Below are 16,130 nucleotides of genomic sequence, written 5' to 3'. Positions count from 1 at the left end.
GGGGCCACAGCTGTTCTCTTTATATATTAACGATCTAGATGACGGGACTAGGGGCATTCTGGCTAAGTTTGCCGACGATACAAAGATAGGTGGAGGGGCAGGTGGTATGGAGGAGGTGGGGAGGCTGCAGAAAGATTTAGACAGTTTAGGAGAGTGGTCCAAGAAATGGCTGATGAAATTCAACGTGGGCAAGTGCGAGGTCTTGCACTTTGGAAAAAGAATAGAGGCATGGACTATTTTCTAAACGGTGACAAAATTCATAATGCTGAAGTGCAAAGGGACTTGGGAGTCCTAGTCCAGGATTCTCTCAATGTAAACTTGCAGGTTGAGTCCGTAATTAAGAAAGCAAATGCAATGTTGTCATTTATCTCAAGAGGCTTGGAATATAAAAGCAGGGATGTACTTCTGAAGCTTTATAAAGCATTAGTTAGGCCACATTTAGAATACTGTGAGCAATTTGGGCTCCACACCTCAGGAAGGACATACTGGCACTGGAGCGGGTCCAGCGGAGATTCACACGGATGATCCCAGGAATGGTAGGCCCAAATATACGATGAACGTCTGAGGATCCTGGGATTCTTTTCATTGGAGTTTAGGAGGTTGAGGGGAGATCTAATAGAAACTTACAAGATAATGAATGGCTTAGATAGGGTGGACGTAGGGATGTTGTTTCCATTAGCAGGGGAGACTAGGACCCGGGGGCACAGCCTTAGAATAAAAGACATTATTACAGAGAGGAGGAGAAATTTCTTCAGCCAGAGAGTGGTGGGTCTGTGGAATTCATTGCCACAGAGGGTGATGGACGCTGGGACGTTGAGTGTCTTTAAGACAGAAGTTGATAAATTCTTGATTTCTCGAGGAATTAAGGGCTATGGAGAGAGAGCGGGTAAATGGAGTTGAAATCAGCCATGATTGAATGGTGGAGTGGATTCGATGGGCCGAATGGCCTTACTTCCGCTCCTATGTCTTATGGTCTTATGGTCTTATGCAGGTTACCGAAAGAGAGGTAGGCCTTAAAATATCCAAGTTGTATATCATATGATACAATTCCCAACACTCAGCCATTTATTTCCAGAAAAACTGAGTGTATGTATAACTCATGCAAAAATACTTTAGTTGGTTGAAAACTGTTAAGTTAACTGACCCACGTTCATTCAAAGACTTAGATCGTGATGGAAAAGCTGAACTTATTTACCATTTTTCTATGAACTTCTTTTGCTGTGACTGATATTGTCAGTTGATGTTATGGTTGAGTGTCTTTAATTAAAGATGCGAGTTCCATGAAGGTTCCTGAGTCTTTTATATTAGTATCCGTTTACATCAGGCACTCAACCATTTGGAAATTTGAAGATGTTAGGCCGGATCTTCAAAGTGGGTCAAAAAACCAACACCAGGTTGAACTCTGGGTCTCAATCCACACCTCACCTGCATCGTTCTCACAATGCTATCTTTAAATGCAAGGCCTGGATTTTTGCTCCTGATAGGGAGCACAGAGTCGGGACAATTCCGGCTCTGAAAACCTGACCCAAGAATAAAATGCTCCGGAAGTTGGGGTTTTCATTCTGGGTGGCAGGGTTCTCTCGGAGTCAGGTCTGTCACCCCTGGAATGAGATCGGAGGTTAGCAGGTACAGAGGCTGACTGGCCAGAAGGCCTGCCTCTGCTCCGACACCAGACCCAATATTTTAAGAAAGCAACAAAACAAATGACAACCTTCCAACCCTCAGCCTCAGCCCCCCTCACCCTATACACATCCCCCTTGCCCCATCCTTGTCAACCCGCGCGCGCCACCTTATGCCCCTCTATTCACCACCATGGCCCCTCACACCCTCTAGGCCAAACTATGCCCTTCTACCCACATGGCCTCTTATACCATCCATGCCAAACTACGCCCCTCTATTCATCTCCCATTTTCCCTCATATCCTCCACACCGACCTATGCCCACCGACCCATCCCATGACCCTTTATAGCCTCTCACAACGTTAATGCCAAATAATGCTCATCCAAACCGCTCACTCATCACGTTTTGCCCTTACATCTGCCATGCCAAATCACACAGTATCTACCATGGGTAGAACTCAGGACTCATGTTGAAATAAAATAAAATAAAGTTCTAAGTGTCCATTAGACCATAAGGCATAGGAGCAGAATTAGGCCACTCGGCCCATCGAGTCTGCTCCGCCATTTAATCACGGCTTATATTTTTCTCATCCCCATTCTCCTGCCTCCTCCCCATAATCCCTGATCCCCTTATTGATCAAAAACCTATCTATCTCTGTCTTAAAGACACTCAGTGATTTGGCCTCCACAGCCTTCTGCGGCAAAGAGTTCCACAGATTCACCACCCTCTGGCTGAAGAAATTCCTCCTCATCTCTGTTTTAAAGAATTGTCCCTTTAGTCTGAGATTGTATCCTCTGCTTCTAGTTTTACCTCCAAGTGGAAACATCCCCTCCACGTCCACTCTATCCAGGCCACGCAGTATCCTGTAAGTTTCAATAAGATCCCCCCTCATCCTTCTAAACTCCAATGAGTACAGATCCAGAGTCCTCAGCCGTTCCTTCTACCACAAGCTCTTCATTCCAGGGATCATTCTTGTGAACTTCCTCTGGACCCTTTCCAAGGCCAGCACATCCTTCCTTGGATAAGGGCCCAAAACTGCTCACAATAGTCCAAATGGGGTCTGACCAGAGCCTTCTTTAGCCTCAGAACTACATCCCTGGCAATGTATTCTAGCCCTCTCAACATGAATGCAAACAATTCATTTACCTTCCTAACTGCCGACTGAACCTGCACATTAACCTTAAGAGAGTTGTGAACAAGGACCTCCTAATTCCCTTTGTGTTTCTGATTTCCTAAGCACCTTCCCATTTATCCTTTCTTAGATATGGGGCCCAAAACTGCTCACAATACTCCAAATGGGAGCAGACCAGAGCCTGTTTCTGATTTTCTAAGCATTTCCCTATTTAGAAAATAGTCTATGCCTCCATTTCTCCTTCCAAAGTGCATTACCTCATACTTTTCCACATTGTATTCCCTCTGCCACTTCTTTGCCCACTCTCCTTCCTTGTCCAAGTCCTTCTGCAGCCCCCTTGCTTCCTCAATACTACCTGCCCCTGTACAGATCTTTGTATCATCTGCAAACTTAGCTACCGTGCCTTCAGATCTTTCCTCCAGATCATTAATGTATATTGTGAGAAGTTGTGGTCCCAGCACCGACCCCTGAGGTACACCACTAGTCACCGGCTACCATCCTGAAAAAGACACCTTTATCCCCACTCTCTGCCTTCTGCCAGTCAGCCAATCCTCTATTCATGCCAGGATCTCACCCTTCAAAGCATGGGCTCTTAACCTAGTTAACAGTCTCCTATGTGGCACCTTGTCAAAGGCCTTCTGGAAACCTAAATAAATCACATCCACTGGTTCTCCTTTGTCTAACTTCTTCGTTACTTCCTCAAAGAACTCTAACAGATTTGTCAGACATGACCTCCCCTTGACGAAGCCGTGCTGACTCAGTCCTATTTTATCATGCACTTCCAAGTACTCCGCGATCTCATCTTTAATAATGGACTCTAAAATCTGACCAATGACCAAAGTCAGGCTAACCGGCCTATAATTTCCCGTCTTCTGCCTCTCTCCCTTCTTAAACAATGCTGTTACATTAGCCACTTTCCAGTCCTCTGGGACCCTTCCTGCCTCCAGTGATTCCTGAAGGATCATTACCAATGCCTGCACAATCTCCTCAGCTATCTCCTTTAGCACCCTGGGGTGTAGTCCATCCGGTCCAGGTGATTTATCCACCTGCAGACCTTTCAGTTTCCCCAGAACCTACTCCTTAGTAATGGTCACTGCACTCACCTCTGCCCCCTGGTTCTCCTGGAGCTCTGGCATCCCACTGGTGTCTTCCACCATGAAGACTGATGCAAAGTAACTATTCAGTTTGTCTGCCATTTCTTTATTTCCTTTTATTACTTCTCCAGCCACATTGTCCAGTGGTCCAATGTCTATTTTTTCTTCTCTCTTTCCTTTTATATATTGAAAAAAACTCTTCCTATCTTCCTTTATATAACTAGCTAGTTTGCACTCATACTTCACAATCTCCCCCCTTATTCCTTTTTTAGTTGTCCTCTGTTCGCTTTTAAAGGCTTCCCAATCCTCTGGCTTCCCACTAATACTCGCCACTTTGTATGCTTTTTCTTCAGCTTTTATGCTGTCCTTGACTTCCCTCATCAGCCATGGATGCCTTGTCCTCCCCTTAGCATGTTTCTTCCTCCTTGGGATGAATTTCTGTTGTGACTCATGAATAACCTTCAAAAACACCTGCCATTGCTGTTCCACTCTCTTCCCTGCTAAGCTTCTTTTCCAATCACCTCTGGCCAGCTCCTCCCTCATGTCTTTGTAGTTACCCTTATTTAATTGTGATACCGTTGCATCTGATTGCAGCTTCTCCCTCTCAAACTGCAGGGTAAATTCTGTCGTATTGTGGTCACTGCTCCTTAAGGGTTCCTTCACCTTAAGTTCCCTAATTAAGTCTGCCTCATTACACATTTCTAAATTAAAAATTGCCTGTCCCCTAATAGGCTCTGTCAGAAGCTGCTCCAAAAAAAATCTCTCAGACATTCCACAAATTCCTTTTCTTGGGATCCACTACCAATCTGATTTTCCCAGTCCACCAGCATATTGAAGTCCCCCATGATTATTGTAATATTGCCTTTTTTACATGCCTTTTCTATATCCTGATTTATTTTCTTCCCCACCTCCTGACTACTGCTAGGGGGCCTGTATATAACTCCCATCAGGGTCTTTTTACCTTTGCAATTCCTTAACTCTACCCACAGCGATTCAATGCCTTCTGACCCTATATCGCTCCTTGCTATCGATTTAACTTCATTCCTTACTAACAATGCAACCCCGCCCCCTTTGCTCATCTGCCTGTCTTTTCGATAGGACATAAATCCTTGGATATTTAGATCCCAGCCCTGATCCCCTTGCAGCCACGTCTCTGTGATGCCCACAACATCGTACCGGCCAATTTCAATGTACACAACAAGCTCATTTACCTTGTTCTGTATACTGCGCGCATTTAGGTACAACACCCTCAATCCAGCATTGACCACCTCCCTTTTCACACTTGTCACCATTTTTGCCCTGCCTGAGGGTGATATTGGTCTTTTATTTTGGTTCTCTATTTCCCCTTCAGTTATAACACCTTCTAAGCTCACATTTTGGTTCCCGCCCCCCGCCATAATAGTTTAAATCCTCCCGAGTGAATTTAGCAAACCTCCCAGCCAGGATATCGGTGCCCCTCCAGTTTAGATGCAACCCGTCCTTGTACAGGTCCCTCCTGCCCCAGAAGAAATCCTGATGGTCCAAAAAAAAAAGGCAACCTTTATTTAAAAAACACTCTCATCATAAAAATGTATTCTCTATATTTAAATTCTTTGAATTATTTCCTTCTAAAACAAACATTTCATTCAAGTGCTTAATGCCTTGTAAAAATACATAGTTGAATTCATAGCCCAGCTTCTAAGAGTCTATCGCCACTTGTAGCAATCAATCAAACTATGAAATGGAAGGCACCCTACTGTGACAATAGAAGGTCTTTATTTTCATTTTATTTCAATCAATTATGCAGTAATGGTAATCCTCAGGCTGATGTCTGCAGACAAAGTCAAATGACAAGCATTGATGTTTATTAATCACTCCGGACATTGTTTTCAAATATTTAAAGGGCAGGTGTTTTATATGCCTTGACAACTTGACAGTTGTTTTTCACAGTTCATTTTCACATTTTTGGCATTTGGCTTATGGCAGTTCATTTTGATACATTTGACAGTTCCAATGAACTTGACAGTTAATGTGTCTATGCATTTTTAATGCACAGCCATGCATTAATCATTTAACAATTTGAAGTGGCACCTGACCTCTCCCAAGGGCATCTGACCTCTCCTAAAGTGAACCTGACCATACCCAAATTCCAAGTCTAATGTGCACACATCCTGTGCCCTACTCTTGGCTCATGGAAATCAGATGTGACTGGATGAAATTGCTTTTTCATGTTGACAGCTGTCTCCTGGGCCCATTTCCAGCCCTGTGAAAATGGTAGGTGCCATGTTAAGGTGCTGTATTTCTGGATTTTGACCTCTTACACCATTTTCTCAACAATGGAGAGGCTTGCTTTCATTGCGAAAGTCCAGGCCTAAATTCCCTAATTGGGGAGAGGGTGAGATTGGTGCCTAATTAGAAGTGTTAAATGCCCCCAGGAAGCAAGCTGCTGCTACCTTATAAAAGAGAGTGTACAGCTGCATAAAGGGCCTGCAGGATCAACAGCGATGAAAAGGGTCAGGCAGGGAAAACAAAGGTCCAATATTGACACTGCCACAAAGGTCAATGACTAAACTAGAGGCAACAGTAAACAAGTATGTTGTAAAGCTGCTCAAAAAGATTAGACATGGCGCCTTCAGCCCAGCACCAACAAACAGTCTCAAATAAACTCCACCTTCACAATGCCAGTGCCAGGAGGGAACTCAACATCTCCTTGAATGGCAAGAGACAATCACAAACAACATTCCATTTATCTTGGTGTTACTCTTGACTGAATATTGACAAACAAAAAGCATCTGACAAGACAGCAGCAAAGATCAAAATGCAAAACAACTTCCTCAGTAAACTTGCTAACTCTTCATGGGGTACAGATGCTCAAAACGTAAGGAACTCAGATCTTGCCATCGCCTACACGGCTGCAAAGTACTGAGCACCAGTATGGTACAACGCATCCCTTACCAGTCCTGTAGATACCCAGCTCAACACAGCAATATGCATCACCTTGATTACGCCCTGATCAACTCAACTCCCCCAGTTCCCAGCCCTGAGCATCATCCCGTCCTCTTCCATGAGGATGGAGATTGCAACAAGAATGCTCCTGAGAAGGTTTTCATAAACCCAAGCCAGCCGCTACACAAGACCCTGACCAATCCACTTGCTGTTCGCCTCCCATCACCTCAGCTTGTATGGCGAAGACCACTAGGCCGAGGAATAATAGCAGAAACCCTATGGCAGCAGGAATGGAGCCAACTCGCCACCATTAAAAGTCACTTCCTCATCACTGATCCCACAGGCTGCCCATCCAGCTTCAACCCGCCACACCAACATTGGGCACTCCTCAACCATTTCCGCACTGTCCATGGACTTTGTGCAGAAAAGTGGCTGAGGTGGGACCTTGCAGGTAACTCAGACTGTAGCCGGGGCACATCCCAATCAATGTCTCATATCACTGAGGACTGCCCCCTGACAAAATTCAGCAGAGGGCTCAGAGAATTCCATTTAGCCACTATGGAAGCTGCTGCCTGGCTTGGTGATTACTGTACACATGAAAAGAAAAATGAAAAAGCAATTTCAACATTAAGACAAATAAACTTCAATTAGTCTTCCTGGGAACTGAATAGCTGTGTGCTAAACTGTTTGGCTTCACCAAAATAGAACGTAGAATTTACAGTGTAGAAGGAGGCCATTTGGCCCATCGAGTCTGCACCGGACCTTGGAAAGAGCAACCCACTTAAGCCCCACACCTCCACCCTATCCCCGTAAACCCACCTAAACTTTTTGGACACTAAGGACAATTTAACATGGCCAATTCATCTAACCTGCACATCTTTAGACTGTGGGAGGAAACCGGAGCACCCGGAGGAAACCCACGCAGAAACGGGGAGAAAGTGCAGACTCCGTACAGACGGTGACCCAAGCCGGGAATCGAACCTGAGACCCTGGCGCTGTGAAGCAACCGTGTTAACCACTGTGCTACCGTGCTGCCCTGTTGGCTCATGGATAAAGTTTTAAAATTCCATGCTGCACTGGACAGTCCCCTTAATGAGCTTGCGAAGCAGCTTAATGAGCTAGATATCTAACTGGTTATCAGATTGGAAATTGGTTTGCAAAGCCCTGACCAGTGGCTATGGAAAAATAACCTGACATGAGGTTAACGTTTTAAATAATTGGTGGGAAGGGAATGTTCAATCTGCGTTGATTGCTCAGCGAGAACTCACACAAGCAGTCCAGAGTGACTGAGATGAGATTAGATATGGGCAAGAGTGCAAATGAGTGCACACAAATTAGCATTGCAGCCCATTTCACACTTCGCCTGATTGCTTTTTGAATTGACTTCAATGAAAAAAAAGGCTGGCAGGCTGTGAAAGCAGCTGCCGATTTATAATTGTCCATTTTATGTTACCACCCAAGACCAATTTCACTCCTGTAGTTTCCTGCTCAGAACACAGTGTATTACAGAGAAAAATTAGCTCAATATGTCTACTGGAGACTTTGACCCAAATTAGCCTGAAATGATATCTCATCGTCTTCACCTAATCCAACCTTTAATCTACCACGGCCTATTTTGACTGGGTTATCTTTACAACAGGAACAGTGTGCCTTGCCTTATTGAACATTCTCAGCAGTGTGAATGTTTTTTTATTGATGTTACAGCTGAAATGTTAACAAACCCTTTTCTTTGATGCTGTTAGGCATTTTCTATTTCCATTTTGTATTCTATTGTTTATTTTAACAGATAAATCAACATTGGGAGCTGACCTGTTTTTGCTGGTGCTTGCAGCTGATGTAACTCCAGGTTTACTGCTGCCTTCTCATCATTGGAAACCGTTTCCATCCTCTCCGTGGTAGAATCCATTGAGGAATCATCATTTGCAGAGCCGTTGGCATGGTAGCCGTTCATCCCACCTTTGGAGAGGGGGGAAGCCTCATTCCCTCCCAGTCCATCAGGCCTCTTGTTCTCTTCCTTCACCTGGCTATTTGGCTGTTTTGGCTTCCTTTTCCTTTTCTTATTGTGCTAGGTGAAATAATTGTTAGATTATTCATACTGCCTGTCAAAAAAGTACAATTTGGCACTGCACATTTGAAAGGAAGGCTTCTCTATCTTACCTTCTTTTTACCTGGCATGTTCCATTCTTTCAAAACCTCCACTGCACTACCTGACAAACAACAAGAAAGAAAACATCAATAATCAAATTTCAATTTCATCTAATAAGAGCTTCCTTTAGCAATTAACTGAAATTACCAGTAATGTGTGTGGAACAGGGTTTGAATAAGGTGAAGGAAATACATTTATTTTACAGAATCCGTCTCTCATTGTTTATTCAACAGTATTCGTTCTAACTTTTGGGCCTGGAATTCCCTTGAAATTTGTCTCATTCCTGCTGTTATAACTTTGTTGGAGTACAGTGGAAATTCCGTTTATACATCTCAATGCAGTCTCTATTGTACTGCATTCTGGTGGAATAGAGCTGGGTGTCGCTGGGGTACTTATGAAAACTGGTTTCAAATTATGTTATCAAGAAGGCAGAGCAGTTCCACCCAGCTGGAAGACAGGGGAGAGGCATTGGAGGAGGATGGTATAGCCAACTGTGTCAAAAGTTGCAGACAGGCCATGAAGAATAAGAAAGGAAAGTTTACCTTTGTCACAGTCACTCAGGATGACATTTCTGACTTTGATAAGAACTGATTTGGCACTTGACTGGAAGAATTCAAGCACAGAGAGACGGGAAAGATAGGAATGGATTTGGGAGGTGGCAGCAGTGGGTAGCACTCTTGCCTCTCAGCGCCAGGGACCCGGATTCAATTCTAGCCTTGGGTGACTGTGTGGAGTTTGCACATTCTCCCCATTTCTGCGTCGGTTTCATCCAGGCGCTCCAGTTTCCTCCCACAGTCCAAAGATGTGTAGACTAAGTGGGTTGGCCATGCTAATTTATCCCTTTTGTGTCCAAAGATGTGCAGAGTAGGTAGGGTTTGGGGATAGAGTGGGGCAGTGGGCCCAGGTAGGGTGCTCTTTCGGAGGGTGGGTGCAGAGTTGATTGGCCGAATGGCCTCCTTCTGTACTGTAGAGATTCTATGCTTCAATGTTCAAGGGCTTCAACAATAAAAGAGTGATGTGACGGTAGTTTGCGAGGACAGTGAGGTCAAAGATTTCTTTTTGAGGAGAGAGGTGATGTTGGCAGATTTGAAGGAGAGAAGGGAGAGAACCATTCTCCTTGAAGGGAGAACATAAGAACATAAGAACTAGGAGCAGGAATAGGCCATCTGGCCCCTCGAGCCTGCTCCGCCATTCAATAAGATCATGGCATATCTTTTGTGGACTCAGCTCCACTTTCCAGCCCGAACACCGTAACCCTTAATCCCTTTATTCTTCAAAAAACTATCTATCTTTATCTTAAAAACATTTAATTAAGGAGCCTCAACTGCTTCACTGGGCAAGGAATTTCATAGATCCACAACCCTTTGGGTGAAGAAGTTCCTCCTAAACTCAGTCCTAAATCTACTTCCCCTTATTATGAGGATATGCCCCCTAGTTCTGCTTTCACCCGCCAGTGGAAACAACCTGCCCGCATCTATCCTATCTATTCCCTTCATAATTTTATATGTTTCTATAAGATCCCCCCCCGCCCCCCCGCATCCTTCTAAATTCCAACGAGTACAGTCCCAGTCTACTCAACCTCTCCTCGTAATCTAATCCCTTCAGCTCTGGGATTAACATAGTGAATCCTCCAACGCCAGTACGTCCTTTCTCAGGTAAGGAGACCAAAACTGAACACAATACTCCAGGTGTGGCCTCACTAACACCTTATACAATTGCAGCATAACCTCCCTAGTCTTAAACTCCATCCCTCTAGCAATGAAGGACAACATTCCATTTGCCTTCTTAATCACCTGTTGCACCTGTAAACAACGTTTTGCGTCTCATGCACCAGCACACCCAGGTCTCTCTGCACAGCAGCATGTTTTAATATTTTATCATTTAAATAATAATCCCTTTTGCTGTTATTCCTACCAAAATGGATAACCTCACATTTGTCAACATTGTATTCCATCTGTCAGACCCTAGCCCATTCACTTAACCTATCCAAATCCCTCTGCAGACTTCTGGTATCCTCTGCACTTTTTGCTTTCCCACTCATCTTAGTGTTGTCTGCAAACTTGAACACATTGCACTTGGTCCCCAACTCCAAATCATCTATGTAAATTGTGAACAACTGTGGGCCCAACACTGATCTCTGAGGGACACCACTAGCTGCTGATTGCCAACCAGAGAAACACCCATTAATCCCCACTCTTTGCTTTCTATTAATTAACGAATCCTCTATCCATGCTACTACTTTCCCCTTAATGCCATGCATCTTTATCTTATGCAGCAACCTTTTGTGAAATGGGGAGAACCATTCAGTTCATATGGGGCCACAGAAGGAAGCTTGGTGTGAGCAGCTTAATGGAATAGGAGACAAGCGAGGAGGTGGGTTACATAGACCAGATGAGCTTGGAGAGGACATGAGGAGAGAAACAAAATCCAAGTTCAGGGCTAGGGCAGGAGATTTGGCAAAGGTATAGCCTGATGGGCCAAAAGAAGGGAGGGAATTAGCAGAGCCAGATGATCAGATTTTCTCAATGTTAATGACGAAAAAGTTAACAAGCTCCACACACTGATTGTTGGAATTGAGGGTGGAAGAGACCAGAAGAGAAAAATTGCTGGGGTTTACCTTTGCATTCCAGGATCATTTTGAAATCATGTGCAGTTTTGACAGATGAGAATCAATGCTTTATTTAATATGGCCAGATCTGAGCTGTAAGTAATTTGTGACTCACCAAAACTGGACTGTTGATCAGGCATCCTTGTTTTTTAAATGTATTTTATTCCCAACATGTATCCAAACAGGTTATAACAGATAAACATCCCGGGAAACATCCATCCCAGCAATCAACTATACAATCTGTACAAATTCTTTCCCCTTTTTAACCCTCCCCCCTTCCCCCCTTCCTCTGTGACGAACAGCCCCTCACAAGTGGTCACAAACAAACCGCACCTTTTCTCAAACCCCTCTGCAGAGCCACTTAACTCATATTTTATATTCTCCAACTGCAGGAAGTCATACAGGTCACCCAACCAAGCCACTACCCCCGGTGGCGATGCCAACCGCCACTGCAGTGAAATTTGCCGCCGTGCAATCAGAGAGGCGAAGGCTATGACATCAGCCTTCCTCCTTTCCATGAGCTCTGGCTCCTCTGAAACCCCAAGTATCGCCACCAAAGGATGCGGGTCCACCTCCTCCTCCACTATCCTGGCTAAGACCGTGAACACTCCCGCCCAGAATCGTCCCAATTTTTCGCAACCCAAAATACATGCGCGTGTTTCGCTGGCACCTGCCCACACCTCTCACACTCATCTGCTACCCCCTGAAAGAACCCACTCATTTTCACCCGAGTCATATGCACCCTGTACACCACCTTAAACTGTATCAGTCCATCCTCGCACAGGAGGAGGTGTTGTTTACCCTACGCAGTGCCTTGTTGATCAGGCATCCTGACAACATGCTGAAAGTTCTGAAATTAAGAGTGGTCATAGATAACTAAAGCTGTAAATTGGTGCATGTTTGTAAGCTAACTCCATCCTTACAGATTGTTGGGACCTCGCTGTCACTAATTCTTAAACTCTTTATCATTTTAATTTAATTACAACTAATAATAATGTCTATTTAATCCTGAAATTCCTCTAATAATGGCTGTTTTGTTCTCCATTACCAATGTGTGTTGGTGATTTTTGAAAAACCCATTTCATTTGTGGATGATTAATAACAGAGTAGATGTGTTGTTCCTGTCAAAAGGAGAATTTCACCTCTTTGACATTAGGCATCAAAGAAGCCATCTGTATCATCTTATTGCCAGACTTCATCCTGAACTGCTTTTGAGAATGAAATAGTGGATATGATTCATATGCAATGTGTCTTAGAAAGAGTTTAATTGTGAAAGACAGAGCTAAATGAGGAAATTGTCAAACTTATTAACAGTGGCCACAAAGGCAGAAACAATCCTGTACCATCCATGAAAGCTTGTACTGCCTTGTTCATGTTGTTATCAAAGTGTTGGAGCACCAAGACAATTTCGTTGTTACTTCTGTTTGGCACCACAGTTCGAATGGCAGTGATCTGAAATATGGAAGAGATTATTTAATGAATCATGAACATTCTTTCTTTATGACGATGTTTTCATGGTCGCACCTATCTGAAAAAAAGAATGTTGCACCGACATACAGGCTCTAATGTCAGTCATCAAGGATGTACAGGAAGTGACAGATTTAAATCTGAATCAACAGTTCTTAATTGCAGCAACATTCGGGAAGTGTTTTCTCTATCACCAGGGGAGCATATGATACCTTCAATGGAATCTGCACTGGACTCCTCCCAAAGAAACAACCAGATAGGAAGACAGATACCACTGTTCTGCTGCAGTATGGTAGAGAACAGACTGGCATTGCATATTGCTGTCATTCAGGGTTTTCCAGGGTCTGATATCTGTCATTAGATCAGCCATCCAGCTGATCAGTGGGGACATAGATCCAGAGCCACATCAGATAGCAACAGCTAAAGTCCACCCTCCTGATCCAGTTGGCTGTCAGGACAACTGCACTTGCCAGGCCTCCAGCCTTCCTTTTCAGATCACACATAGCATTGGAATAAAGCATGCAAGATGGACTGCCAACAGTCCCGCATTTCTGCTAATACCTTTTTACAGCCTCTTTAGATTGGAAGACACAATGAGTAAATCTGAGAAAATAATGGCAAATTTGCAGATGCATTGCATGATTAAGGCTCAAATCAGCCAGCAAGTTCAGGAGATATAGAGAAACAGAATGCATAGTGTAAAACTTGCTGACAATTTAAATTGCTCCGCCAGTTCCTTTGGAGAAAAAACAGCCGGAATGCTCCAGTCGTCGGGATTCGCTTTTCCCACTGGCAGCGCATCCCTGCCAGGGGATTTCATAGCAGCGTGAGGTGGTTTCAATGGGACATCCCATCAATAAGCGGCAGGAGGTAAAATCTTGTTGCCAGCGAACAGCATGTAGCCGAGAAAAGCGCAGCTGGGGGACCGGAGAACCCTGTCCAGCATTTCACTCTTCATCCGCCTGATAATTTTGACAGACTTTTCACAATTCCTGGGATAAGGAAAGCCAAAGATTTTTTTGTCGACATTGTGAAGAAGTTTTAAAAATGAGCTGCTTGAGCCTTGCTCGCCCATTATCCACTTTCCTGGCATTTTGTGTTGACGGAACAGCCAGCTTTAGACCTCCAACTAATATTGCAGTCAGATCATGATGGTGTCACTGGACATTATTTCAGGAAGAACCTAACTGCTTAGGTGTGGTGTCCTGCTTAAAAAACTAGCTTAACGCTGGGACATGGCAAGAAGACATCTTCATTTTAGCTGTCCCAAGCTTTAATATTGGGACCAATGGGTCATTGTAGTGGCACTGTGCTAACAATGCTTAGGAAACTAAAGTGTAATTTCTTTAAATTTCTTTAAAACCATTGAAATACAAAATGTACTGGAATGAAACTGTAAAGAATTGAGGTGGGATTCTCCGTCGGCCGGCGCCGGAATCGGGAAACGCGATTGGGCGGAGAATCAGTTTTGACACGGAAATTGTGGCGAGCGCCAGTTTCACGCCAAATCTCAATTCTCTGGGCCTCGACAGTGGCGCCAATGAATACAATAAACACCATCAGCCAATAAATCAGTACTCCTCCATGTTGAACACCACTTGGAGGAAGCACTAAGGATGGCAAGGGTACAGAATATACTCTGGGTGGGGGATTTCAATGTCCAGCACCAAGAGTGCCCTGGTAGTACCACCACAGACCGAGCTGGCCGGGTCCCAAAGAGCATAGCTGCTCGACTGGGGCTGCAGCACGTGGTGAGGGAACCAACAAGAGAGAAAAACATACTTGACCTCATCCTCACCAACCTGCCTGCTGCAGATGCATTTGTCCATGACAGTATCGGTGGAAGTGACAACCACACAGTCCTTGTGGAGACAAAGTCCCGTCTTCACATTGAGGATAACCTCCATCATGTTGTGACACTACCACTGTGCTAAATGGGATAGACTTCGAACAGATCTAGCAACTCAAGACTGAGTGTCCATGAGGTACTGTGGGCCATCAGAAGCAGCAGAATTGTATTCAACCACAATCTGCAACCCCATGGCCTGGCATATCCCCCACTCTACCATTATCACCAAGCCAGGGGATCAACCCTGGTTCAATGAAGAGTGTGGGAGACCATGCCAGGAACAACATCAGGCATACCGGAAAATGAGATGTCAAACAGCATAAGCTGCAAGTAATAGTCAGAGCTAAGCGATTTCACAACAAATGCATCAGATCTAAGCTCTGTAGTCCTGCCACATTCAGCCATGAACGGTGGTGGACAATTAAACAACTCACTGGAGGAGGAGGCTCCACAAATATCCCCATCTTCAATGATGGAGGGGCCCAGCACATATGTGCAAAAGACAAGGCTGAGGTATTCGCAACAATCTTCAGCCAGAAGTGCCGAGTGGATGATCAATCTCAGTCTCCACCGGAGGTCCTCAGCATAACTGATGTCAGTCTTCAACCAATACAATTCACTCCACGTGATATTAAGAAACGGCTGAAGGAACTGGATACTGCAAAGGCTACGGGCCCTGACAATACCACGGCAATAGTGCTGAAGACTTAGGCTCCAGAACTTGCCGCATCCCTAGCCAAGCTGTTTCAGTACGGCTACAACACTGGCATTCACACAGCAATGTGGAAAATTGCCCACATGTGGGCAGTATGGTAGCACAGTGGTTAGCACTGTTGCATCACAGCTTCAGGGTCCCTGGTTCGATCCTCGGTTTGGGTCACTGTCTGTGTGGAGTCTGCACGTTCTCCCTGTAATTGCGTGAGTTTACTCCGAGTGCTACGGTTTCCTCCCACTAGTCCCGAAAGACGTGCTGTTAGGTGAATTGGACATTCTGAATTCTCCCTCAGTGTACCTGAACAGGAGCCAGAATGTGGCAACTAGGGATTTTCACAGTCACTTCATCGCAGTGTTAATGTAAGCCTACTTGTGACAATAAAGATTATTATTATAATAGATGTTTTCTGTACACAAGGAACAGTTCAAATCCAACCCAGCTAAATACCACTCTATCAGTCTACTCTCCATGATCTGCAAAGTGATGGAAGGAGTCATCAATAGTGCTATCAAGTGGCACTTACTCAGCAATAACCTGCTCACAGATTCTCAGTTTGCATTCCACTAGGGTCACT

The 16,130-nt window shown here is 44.5% G+C and overlaps 1 protein-coding gene across 5 annotated transcripts in view; it reads right to left on the bottom strand.

Moving 5' to 3' along the window:
* LOC140393096 (SPATS2-like protein) overlaps positions 1 to 16,130 on the bottom strand; it is a 266,110-nt gene that overhangs the window by 159,743 nt on the left and 90,237 nt on the right. For 3 of the 5 annotated variants that reach the window (XM_072479153.1, XM_072479161.1, XM_072479167.1), the window contains 2 exons: positions 8,929 to 8,978; positions 8,581 to 8,836 (listed from right to left, as the gene is read on the bottom strand). In XM_072479153.1, the coding sequence (XP_072335254.1) occupies positions 8,581 to 8,836; positions 8,929 to 8,946 (274 nt within the window). In that variant the 5' untranslated portion in view covers positions 8,947 to 8,978. Of the gene's footprint in view, positions 1 to 8,580; positions 8,837 to 8,928; positions 8,979 to 12,868; positions 12,978 to 16,130 lie in introns of all 5 variants that reach the window. The other 2 variants (XM_072479135.1, XM_072479143.1) reach the window with 1 other exon arrangement.

This window comes from Scyliorhinus torazame, chromosome 2 (genome assembly GCF_047496885.1).
Source record: "Scyliorhinus torazame isolate Kashiwa2021f chromosome 2, sScyTor2.1, whole genome shotgun sequence".
NCBI lineage: Eukaryota > Metazoa > Chordata > Chondrichthyes > Carcharhiniformes > Scyliorhinidae > Scyliorhinus > Scyliorhinus torazame.
This window is presented reverse-complemented; position numbering and strand designations above follow the sequence as displayed.